The following is an 11,713-nucleotide window of genomic DNA, read 5'->3' on the forward strand; positions in this document are numbered from 1 at the left end:
TGCTATCCACACCCAGATGCCCAAATTTTTTGTGGGCCCGCTTAGTGAGAGCTTCATCAATGGACAGCAGAGCACCAGGGGACAGGGTATCAGGAAGCAGCGCCATGAATTTGACCTGATTGATCAGCTGTGGCATTGTGCTCCTTGCTTCCCTGACACCCTGGGTGACATGAGCATCAGCACGACCAAGCCACAGGTGTAAATTCACATATTTCTGAGTTAAGGGCTTCCATAAATCCTTCCATAAACCCACCAAGGTTTCCTGTGTATTGTCCAGCTGTCCACTCACCACTAACCCATGCAGTTAATGCCTTATATACCACCTAGAAGGCAGTATATAACTCAGGAGTGGTGGTGGAGGTCTCCTCTAATATGAAGAGCATGGCCTTTAGTTCTGCATACTGGCTGCTACTCCCACCTTGCTGAGTAAGCTTTGCTTGGCAGGATGACAGGCAGCACCCTTCCACCGCCTCATCCCTGACATATATTGCTGGGGGGTGTGTGGGGGTGTCTGTGTGTCTGTGCGTGTGGCAGGGCTGCCTGAGACCAGGCAGGGGGTAGCAGCCTTCCTTCACCTTTTAGCCTCAAACTCCACTGTGCAAGATCATGTCCCGAAACGAAGAAATCCAGCTCAAAAGGTTTGCAAGGCTGCTTAGGTCCCAGTGCAACCACGGGGCAGACAGTGTGCTGGGCTTGTTTGAAAGCTCTTTTTTCATCTTTCCCCCATACAAACTGGTTCCTCTTTCTCGCTGCTTTATACAGGGGCCTTAAAATCTGTGCTTAGTGCAGGATAAACTGGCGCCAGTATCGCAGTATTCCTACAAAGCGCTGCACATCAACCTTGTTTTGGGGCTCAGCTGTATGAAGTTTTGTTTGTTTCTGTAATCCGGCAGGCTCCTTGCCAGAAGATGCCTAAACATTGTACTTCATTTGCTGGTCCTCGTACTAATTTCCCAATCATGCCCTCGCATGGTGCCCATGACACTGCTCAGTGCCTCCCCAACATCTTGCTGGGTACGTCCAGTCAGCAGGATGTCACCAACATAATGGAGTGGGTGACACACTGGGGACAGGCTGCAGTCCTCCAAGGGCTGAGCCACAACCCCGTGACAAATCGTGGGGTTGTGCAGGTATCCCTGAGGCAGCAGCAGGTGCTGTTTGAAGGCTATAGGCTTGGCGGGGCGATCAGCACAATGGTGGGAGCCACAGTCCTCCCTGCCACAAGCTCCAGGGTCCCAGCTGGTCAGGTACCAATGGAATATTTTCCTCTAGTAACAGATCGTGCCCTGTGATATGTTCAGGCACTCTCGTAACCCTCACTTGATCCAAAAACTGTGGGTACCCTGCTAGTTGCAAGATTACAAAATCTTCTTGATCCACCTCTTCCCCCCTTCCCAAATTCATTAATATTAATCTATTTATTCTTGCGGTAATAGGACTGATTTCTATGAATTAAGGCTGCTTCTGCACCGGTAACCAGTAGGGCCCTAACCTGTTATTTATTATGCTGGCTCCAATGTAGTACAAATGGAAGGCGTGGACAGATGTCTCCCTGGCCAGATCCCTTCATCAGCGGTAGTGGAGGGGGACCGCACATTCCCTGTTCTTGTTTTCAGGGAAAAAGGTTGGGGTATTTAGGGGCAGATGAAGAAGATGCATCTTCACTGCAGAGGGTGATGCAGATAGGACCAGTATCGTGGGGCTTTGCGCTTCCCATTGCCTCTTCTCCTTTGCTCTTTCTTTCTTAAACGAGGAGTTGATTTGCCATCTAGCCACTCCAGCCTGTCTTAGTGCCATAACTGCCTCTTTCCGAGTAACCTTTCCCTTCAGCTGTTGCATTTGCCTTCTCTTTTCCAGTCTGATAATCACCATGCTGTCCCAGTGATAGAATAACATCCTCCACTAGCCTTCCCACAGCAGCTCCTAGCAAGAAAATTATGCCAGGTGTAAAAGGCTCCATACCAAGACTGAAAGTTACGTGAATAAACACCTTGCCCCCAACATTAGTCATGTTGAGTTGCACTGGAAGAAATATTTGTGCCTTTAAATAGCATGACAGGACTTTTCAGCTATGGCTATTTAATTATTTTTCTGTCCTCTATAGAGGAAAATTAACTTTTTGTAGTACAGAGGCAGACACCAAACCTCTTTTCACTGTATATTCATTCTCACTGATGGTTCTTTTAACAGGAAAATTGACACTTTGGAATCATCAGTCCTGGCAAACTATCCAACACCTTTATTTCCAACTTCATTGTTCATTTGTGATACAAAAGTCAAACTTCCACAAATAGTTCTTCAGAACAAAAAACTAAATGATTTATACATAAACAATTACATACAGCATTTATAATGTGCAGTACAAAATGTACACTGCTTGGATGAGATACAAATTGCGTATCATGCCAAGATCTAAACAAGTGTTAGTTATATAGACTAGTGCTGATGGTTACATTTCATAGAGACAGTTGTAGGTACTGCCTTAAAGCACAGAAAAGATACAGTTCTGAAAAGCTGTACTTGTCTCATCTTCAGTTCCCAAGTCCCCATTTCAGGTTTGGGAGAAAGACATGGTCCTTCTCCATATTCATAGAACAGTTCTGAATTCATCAAAAATGAAGCTAGGCACATGTGCTTCAACAACCTAAAGTAAACAGGGAGGCACAGTTAGGTATTTTCTTCATTGTTCATTTGTATGCTCTATCCACCTGCTAACAAGCATATCTAATCTATGAATCAAGCACACAACACTATTGACCTGAACCACCCCGGATTTAGGGCGTGCTCTTGCTTGGTGCACAAAGCAAGGAAGGAACACGATGTCAGGCAGGTAAGGCACGCCCTGGGCTGTGAGGAATTGCCGGGACCACAGGTACTGTACAAGATTGGAGGAACGCTGACACCCTCTCTGCCGTTTCTCCATGTAGCACCAGGCTGAAGTGGAACCTGGCACAGGTACCAGATACATCAGCTGCAAGACTGACACGGGGACTGACACATTGCACTGTGGGCTGGGAAGAAGAGAGAAACTGGAAGAACCTCTCTCTCTTTTAGTGAGTATTAGCTGGGAAATGGCTTATTCAAGAATCATTGAGGTACAGCCCATAGCACATAGGATAATGACTTATTTTTAATACCATGTGCAAATCATCTTCAAATGCAGTTCAGCTGCATTTAACCCTAAAATAAAGTCTCTCTACAAGCCCAGACTTTCAGAACTTCCCTTGCATGTGAAATAAGGCAGCTGCCTGGGAAGCCATGCTTTGGCAGGAAGGGAAAGGAAGGAAATCAAGGACTGGAGATGGTGTTTCACCAAAATTTAGACTTGCTAATTAGCTTTTTGCCCTGCATTTAGAATACTGCTAAGTTTATTATTACTTAATTCTGCAACATCTCAGAACTGCTATTTTATTTCTTCCCTTCCCAAAAGCCCCCCCAGCAATGTACACGCTCTCTGAAGATTAAATGGAACAGACTCTTCTTAAATCCGCATAAAGTTGAAATCCTTTCTATATTTTGTATGCTCTCTGTATTTTCTAGAAAATAATTCTTCCGTAAGGATACTATGACTAGTATAGGAATAGTTACACAGAGTACGCAAGTAGCACAATTTGTAGTTCGTACAGAGTAAAAGAATTCATTATGACCCAATTCCTACCAGGTAACAGATTTTTCATCTGTATTTCTTTTGGCAATCTTTTACAGAACATCTGAAAAGGTTCAATAGCGCTTTTTGGACAGGATTAACAGGTCCATTATTTTGGATATGTGTTTACAGATAATGCCATGTTCCAGAGTAGATACGAGCAATCAAACTGCTAGTACGTAACCACAGCTCATCTGAACAGGACTCCTGCTCAGTGCTACATAGGGAAGACATGGAATTCTTTCTTACCTTTCTTGGTAACTTTGTATAGCGAATGTAATCTTCCAGGAACATGAGGGCACCCACTACATCAGCAGGCATTTCTGGTATCTTCTGGCTAAAATTAAACCACCGTGAAGATCATACTATTACTAGCCAATTAGTTATTTGCATAAAGTTACACGAAAATGCCAGCCTTTAAATAACAACCGTTTCCACTAGGTACCATGTGGTTCCATTACAAAAAGGAATAGTATTTTAATCTTACCTTTAGTCAAATATATTGTTATTATTATGTCAAATATACTCTGCTAGAAAAACATACTGAAAAAGCAGTGATAATACTACTGAAGCCCTCTTCACAGAGGTGATACTTAGGGAAAAAGTAAAACATGGATACCTTGTGCACTGTTCCATCGTTGAACGAATAAACTGACCGATCAGAGCCAGAAATTGTTCTGTGTATCTTGAGTGAAACTGTTTCAACAGGGTAAGGAGTCCCAGAACTAAAGGAAGCCAGTCAATTTGATCAGCTGGCCGCTTGCACACCACTCCTGCACAGAAAAAAAAACCCCAAACCAACATTGGTTTGTAAAACAGAACACATTCTTTATAGCAGAGGCAAATTTATATAATATACTCTCATGAGGTTTTTTGCTGTGCCTCCCCTTCTGCTTGCCGACACATAAAAACTAAAAACTAATGTAACAACTGCATTTCTTCCATAGTTAATATCATTAAGCCATTTGCTAAGGCTTAGGATGGAATGAGAAAGTCAGGAGTTTGGATTCTGTTTCCTACTCCATTGTATTTGGCTTCAATATTATAACAAACCTGCCTGGACATGATGGACTAAAGTCAGAAACCAAGTACTTTCTATGCAGATAATTTTACTATGTTCTCTACAGATAATTTCACATAGGTTTTCATTAGATTTAGACAAACAACAACTTATACAATACCTAAATTTCTGTTGTACTGGAGTTTCGGAAACTGGGAAATGAGAAATAGGAAGTTGACAGTGGGAAAATATGGCAGACGTTTTGTTGTTATGTAGATCTGAGAGGGAAAAAAAAAAAAGAGGAACACAGTTCTTCCATATACTAATTTTTTTTCTCAGTTAATAATCAATAAAATAGAAAAAGCAAATTGTACCAAGCACCGGCATGTAAGTCTGACCTTATTTAATGGATTGTGAATGCCAGCTGCTTCCAGATAAGCTGTGATTTCATACAAAAGAGTGTTGTCTTCTTTAGGATAAGGTAGTGATGGGTTCTGATAATGTGCTTCAATGTCAGCCAGTATTGCTCTAAAAGGAAAATAAATTGATTATATTAAATACTTATTTAAATTATCCCAAATAAACCTTACACGATGCCACATGTCATATTAATTTAAAAGCTTCAAAGACACAAAACCTGTAAACGGTTACAAGCAAGAGTAAACCACTTTTTTTGGAATATCTTTTTACAAACATCACATTTGTTTCAAGATCAGCACGATACATTTTCACTGTTCTTACTTCTCATCCAAATATGACTTCAAATCCAGGTATAACCAAATGCAGTTAGTAGCTGCATTGTCCACTAGCATGTTCATACAAATTACTTGCCAAGTTATTTTTATACATGCATTTAATGTTTTTGTTGGGTTCAAATTCAAATACTCATCAACAAAAACCTGAATACAATCAGCCTCTGTATTTTTCCGTAATTTAGATTTTAAGGATTGCTGAGCCGGTAATAATTACATCACAGTGATACATGCAGCTCTTCAGCACATTTTGCTTCTTACTTATTGAGATTTTCCAAAGCAGCAGCCAAATGCTTGGAGTCAAACCTGCAGGAATAATTTAATTCATTGGTAATCTGTCGTCTTAAAATTTGCATCTGACCAACCTGTTGAAACAAACAAACAAACAAAGGGTAGGGGGTTTTACTGAACGCAACAAAGGAGTAAAGTCAAACTACGGAAAAACTTAATGAGTAACAATTTACAGTTAACCAGATTACACAAGGTCATCATTACACCTAACAGCCTTTGTAGGGCTGCCCAAAGCAGGGACATACATAGTGGTTGGAGCTACTTCCTCATTTTGGTAACAGAGCACTGATTCAGACTGCCTGCAGTCAGAACTGACAGACCCCAACTGTGCAGTGCAGTCAAAGGAGAGAAGTATTCACAGCACTCAAGATTTACACACAGTTCATGATAGCAAAAACAGGCAGTGTGAAAAGGGCACTAAAAAGGTAACAGATATAAAACCCCAGTTACTTGCTTTTTTTCCACTGGTCAGTGAAAATGCTTGTACTCTTTTCCCCACCTCTCCCTAGAACTTAGGGTCAGCAATGTCAGGGATAAAAACCAACAGAGGCTTGTTGCAGTCAACCTTCCCCTTCCTTCCCTGACCTTTCCTCTTTTCTTCAGTAACATAAACAAATATTCACAGCACTCTGAAAAGCACGGGTCGCAAAATATCATTACAAAGACAGATAAAGAGACATGTTAATGGGATAGCTTGTTTAAATTTTCAGCATGGTAGACCGCCTTCTGCGTGAACAAGGCAAGTTCAGGAAATACTACTGCTCCAGTCTTCAGCCTTAGGTACATTACATTCACAAGGCACTGTGGGGAGTCTCAGAGCTCCTGATACTGAGCACTAACTTGGTCTTCCCAGATCAGATCTCCAGTGCCAGACTCCATTTTTGGCAAACTATTACATATGAATCTCAGCACTAAGCACTTTGTGAAGTGTGAGCTGTCCATACAAACGAAGCTCAGGCGTTCTTGCAAATCCAGGCCTGCTTCACTTGTGATATTACAGAATTCCAGGTCAATATAATACAACATTATAAAATAAGCAGATTAAAGTATATAACCGAAGAGCCTAGAGTGAATTCTGCGTATCACTAAGTCATGTAAACCTACCTTCATAATGGAGTCTAAATATGCTGTCCAGATCTTCTGAGTTTTTGCAATTGCTGCGGAATAAACCTTGTTCGAATTTGCTGAGAAAAGAACAAGTAAGAAGAGAAATAAATACAAGTGTACAAAGACAATGGCTTTCTTCCATCTTAACCAGTAAGCACTTACCTATAATTCCTTTGAGAGGACTGACAGCATTCATAAGTGCTTTTAAGGTCTCTTGTACTGTCCTGTCACGCAATATATTTTTCTGAAACATACTGAGGAAATTCTAAATAAAAGAAAGAAATAAGTAAGTAAAATCCTCACACATGTACTCAATGCTTAATCTCGGTGGTACAAGAGCCACATTTTTTAACAGCAGGGAAAGAATATTTCCACAGATGAAGGGTTAAGGAATTCTGTAGTTAGACTTCATGCTTTTCTGAGTTATGCTAATCAGTATTAGCAGATAGGACAATTAGCAGATCCCCCTCATCAATACGTAATACCCCCTGTAGACAACTATTAGTTCAATTTTTGAGGAAGAACTGTTTTCATCAATACTTATTTTCCTTAAAATCTTTAACAAGGCCAGGACTGGATTCTTCTCAGAAAACAAAAAAACTTGGTTTTACATAAAGGTATTAGGGAAAAAGTCATTACATAGGATTGACAGCTTATTTATATCACGATAGACCCGAACAATCTAATTCTTTGTTGGTATCTAGACAGAAAAATAGAAGTTGACCTGAGATCAACTTTTAAGTATACACAAAGTGTACACCTTCAAAAGGCATGCTTTGCAAACCACTGTTTAATGTAACACACAACCTGGTGTTACACAGCACCATTTATTCAAGAGCACCAACTTTCATAATTATATCTGTAACTGAAATTCTTACCTTTGGGTTTGAACACACATTTTTCAAATGCTTTTGATTTCAATTTGCCATTTCAAAAATTAACAGATTTTTTTTATTTCACTAGAAGTTATTAAACAATAAAAGCATCGTGACCTTGAGAAACCAAAGTTCAAAAATTACCTGCAGCTCCTTTACAATCATGAAACACAGCAGCCTGTCTAAACCATTGAGACCAAAGGTACCTAAAGTATCTTGGATCTCTGAGAAGAGACGACTATTGGTTACTTCCTGATGAGTTTTGGTATCATACCAGGTGTTCATTTGGTCAATGTAACACGTGATTCTGAGGAAAAATTAAACAAACAACTACTTCAGAATAAGCAGCAGACAGCTCCTGTGATAATCTGAGTACTGAGTTATATTATTCAGGCAGAGATTAGAAAGACTCTCTAAGTATCTCAGGTGATATTTAGTAACTCCTTTCTCCGCAAAGGTTCTGTCACCCTTCCCTGGTTTCCCTCTCCTCTATTTGTGTAACACACTGTTTTCCTTCTTAGACTAAAATCACAACTTTTCTAGACTAATATTAAAATGTACAGGATAGATTCAGTAAATTTGGTTTTAGATAAAGATGGTGATATGACAGCTAAGGAAAACCTATTTGTTGTGTATTTTGTTTGTATATGGTGGAATTGGAGCAATGCAATGCACGGTGCTGTAATACAAGCTTGTGACATACAGTACTTACTTTGGGTCTGTGATCCTCAGGATTTCTCTACAAAGCCGACCAATAAATGTTACAGATTCATCCACAGGTGTGAATTTTGGTATGGGAATATGAGTAGACTGGTATATACTTTGCCAGTCCTGAATCTGAAAAATAAGTTTTAGAGTAATTTGCAGTGTTACCATTGCACATTTTTAATTTGTTTAGAAATTTTATTCCTTTTGCTTAATTTAAAAGTAGTGCACTGTAAAACAATATTGTAAATTACACACAGCAGAACACTATAAAATGAGAATAACGCAAAGAGAAGAATAAGTCTTATGACAAAGAGCAAGCAGAAGGTAAGTGTGGAGGCTGAGAGAACTACCTACACTCCTGGTGAGAATTCCATCTGCACCTTTCTAGAGTAAGACTAGTCACCATTTTGTTAGTTAAATTTAAGATCTATTCATTCGACCCCTTGTGAAATATCACAAAATGAGCTAGTAACTACTGCCATCTTTCTAAGCCTGCATTCTCATGGCTAACAATAGATACAGAGAGGACTGCTGTGATTCATTAGTTAGTTTCTTTTTTCTTTGAGAACGAGAGGAAAGATATTGTTCACTGGCAAGAGATATTAAAATATTCTGTTTGGGGTACTTTGCTCTTCTTCTGTACAACTAATGCAGTGGGGATGCTGAAATCATTCAGAAAAAGCTGGGAGCAAATGTTTTACACACTAGTTAGCACATTTAGTTGAAGTCACAGCAGTATGGATTGTGCACAATGGGGTTACATATGCTCCATCATTAACAAGCTTTAACATCCAAATACAAAGACATTTATCAACTTTTTACTCATTCTTGACTAGCACCTTTGTTCTTAAGAAGTTATTGCACTCCTGTTCCACATTGTAGTTAATAATACGAGACACTTCCTCTTGCCAAATTTTTAAGCCGTATATGTTGACATAATCCTGGATATATTCAAATGATCGATGGAACCCATCCATTGTGGCTGCCATTTCTTTCAGTTTGGGCATCAGTTCACTTGGCTACAGATGGGGGGGGAAAAAGATAAAAACAAAACTGTAAACAGGTAGAATACAAAGAAAATGTAAAAGGCTTCTAAATGCCTTTACATAGCAACCTCGAGAGGATTTCAATATGCTGCAGCCAGAACTGAAAAGCGCTGAGAAATTGATCAATAGTTGTTCCATATCTGAAGTAATTCTTGCTAAATATTTTTTCCTCCTGCTTTTAATGTTTATTTTAGGCTTCAGTGGTACTATTAATTGATCTGGGAGACTCAAGAATCTGGACACACTCCTTATTCTGTCATTGCCTTTCTATGTTTACCTGGCTTATACATATCATGTGTTGTCATCAGTCGTCACAGACAAAGTCAGAACTGTGAACTCAGAATTGATATGACACTTGGCAATAGAATTAAAATACGGTTTTTAATTCTATGTACTCGTAGCAGTTTATAAACTCATTTTAACATAAATAAGGCATTCCAAATAACCTTTAAGAAGTTCAAAAAGTGTACTTCTTTACAAAAAGGAAATCTGCACAGAAAAGTACGAATTATTTTCTAGAAGGTAGTATAATAAAAGAGGTCCCAGAAAACCCAAGATACATAAAAAAAAAAAAAATTAAATCAAGCTGTTACACACCTTGGCTCTAGGATTAAAGATGAGTCCCCTGTGAAGAGCCAGGGCTACCCGTTTTACCAGCTCCTTCCTTATTCCATCCTCTAGTAACTGTTTTGGGTCCACCTAAGTAGAAGAAACATTTTTTTCTTAAAGTCAGAAAGGTATAAAAAAATACAAAGGATTTCGTTTGTACCAAGACAGATATTAAATACTTATGATGAATTGGATAGCACTGCTAACAGATGCACTTTCCCACCACTGCTTGTCTAAAGAATAAATATTGAAATACTTCTACTAGATAATAAATGACTCCTTTAAGTTGAATGGCAAAGGTCTGTAGTCCCCATGTTCAACCTTTGTTAACGATCCATTGAGAATGTCATGCAATTATAAGAAGCAAGTATGCATTAAGAAGTGTATATCTCTTCAAGAATACTTGCTCCTGGTCCTGAAAGAGGTATCTTAATGTAGGAAGAACACTCTTTGCCAATGGAAGAAACAGCTCTTCAGAAAAGCTTGCAGTCACTTTTCCAGTAGGGGGAGGAAAAAAAAAAAAAAAGTGTGTCAAGTAAGGTTGATGAATCTATTTACAATGAGGACTATGGGTTCTTAACAACCTTAAATAATACAGTTCTTATCTGAATGCCAAGTTAGGCATCGCCATTTGAAAATTTGCATCAAACTTATTTTTTTCCGTCTTTTTATCTTTCCTCAAGGTCTTGCTTAATGTCCTGAAATATCTGTGCTAAAGTGCTAATTGAATGACTTTTTCCTACTGGAATAATGGAACATTACCTTGATGATACCAACTAAAGTAGTTTTCATCATGAGGATACCTTCAGTGAAGATTGAAATCGCGTGGGTTAGCTTGGCAACCTTTAACAGAAAGAGAAAATACAATTTATTGAAGTGATTCAACAGATTCAAATAATTACTCTAAAAAGATATACATCTTTCCCAATGGTAGCTTCCTATTTTAGATTAGGGTAATTTGCACTGATATACTTTCAATTTTACATCTTGTTCTAGACTTACTTATAGTACAATAATAATCTTTCTTTTAATTAGATCAAGATAGGTATGTTAGCAGTAGGAAAGAACAGGTAACTCTCACAGGCTTTACCGAGATTATGGGAGGAAAGACCTAGCTGGCTATATCACGTGTGTACAAAACATCATGGACAAAATTCTAAGTTGGTCCCTTTGAGCAGGCTAGGGACACAGCTTGAAGCAGTTATTCCATAATAAAGTCTGCTGCCAGGAATGAGTCCAATATTTCCACTGATTTAATACAGTAGCACATTTACTTAGTTTTAAATTATTAGGTGAGCACCCTTAGCTCAGAGTTCAGACAAGCCAGCCTTTTGCCGTTGAGACATTTACAACATAGTTCAGACTTACAATTCCACAGTAATCAAAAGTGAAAAGCTTTTATGTGAGATGATTAGTTTCCCCTCTACCTCCTCAAAATAAAATAAATATTATTGAATACTGCCTCCTCCTCCATCCCTGCCCCCCCCCAAGTAAACTGTCTTTCCAAAGTTTAATGAGGGAGTCTGAACCTAGTGTTTAGGTCTGAACGTCAGCTTAATCCGAGACCACAGCCTGTTTATATAAAACTCCTAACAAGTGAGCACTTTGAAAAACTGCTGGAAAATGCTGGCTTCTTAACTGATAATTGGAGAGCTAAAAGATATGTTCTTTGAGGGAAA

At 39.0% G+C, this 11,713-nt stretch overlaps 1 protein-coding gene across 1 annotated transcript in view; it reads right to left on the reverse strand.

Moving 5' to 3' along the window:
• Window positions 1-2,256: 2,256 nt before the first annotated feature.
• The window catches only part of KIAA0196 (KIAA0196 ortholog), a 27,355-nt gene continuing 17,898 nt past the window's right edge, over window positions 2,257-11,713 (reverse strand). The window contains exons 16-28 of the mRNA XM_009579218.1: window positions 10,797-10,877; window positions 10,023-10,124; window positions 9,219-9,398; window positions 8,384-8,508; window positions 7,816-7,978; window positions 6,959-7,061; window positions 6,794-6,873; window positions 5,660-5,763; window positions 5,045-5,174; window positions 4,828-4,924; window positions 4,266-4,419; window positions 3,896-3,983; window positions 2,257-2,644 (exon numbers count right to left, since the gene is read on the reverse strand). Coding sequence (XP_009577513.1) covers window positions 2,588-2,644; window positions 3,896-3,983; window positions 4,266-4,419; window positions 4,828-4,924; window positions 5,045-5,174; window positions 5,660-5,763; window positions 6,794-6,873; window positions 6,959-7,061; window positions 7,816-7,978; window positions 8,384-8,508; window positions 9,219-9,398; window positions 10,023-10,124; window positions 10,797-10,877 — 1,464 coding nt within the window. The 3' untranslated portion in view covers window positions 2,257-2,587. The remainder of the gene's footprint in view (window positions 2,645-3,895; window positions 3,984-4,265; window positions 4,420-4,827; window positions 4,925-5,044; window positions 5,175-5,659; window positions 5,764-6,793; window positions 6,874-6,958; window positions 7,062-7,815; window positions 7,979-8,383; window positions 8,509-9,218; window positions 9,399-10,022; window positions 10,125-10,796; window positions 10,878-11,713) is intronic.

This window comes from Fulmarus glacialis, unplaced genomic scaffold (genome assembly GCF_000690835.1).
Source record: "Fulmarus glacialis isolate BGI_N327 unplaced genomic scaffold, ASM69083v1 scaffold9436, whole genome shotgun sequence".
NCBI lineage: Eukaryota > Metazoa > Chordata > Aves > Procellariiformes > Procellariidae > Fulmarus > Fulmarus glacialis.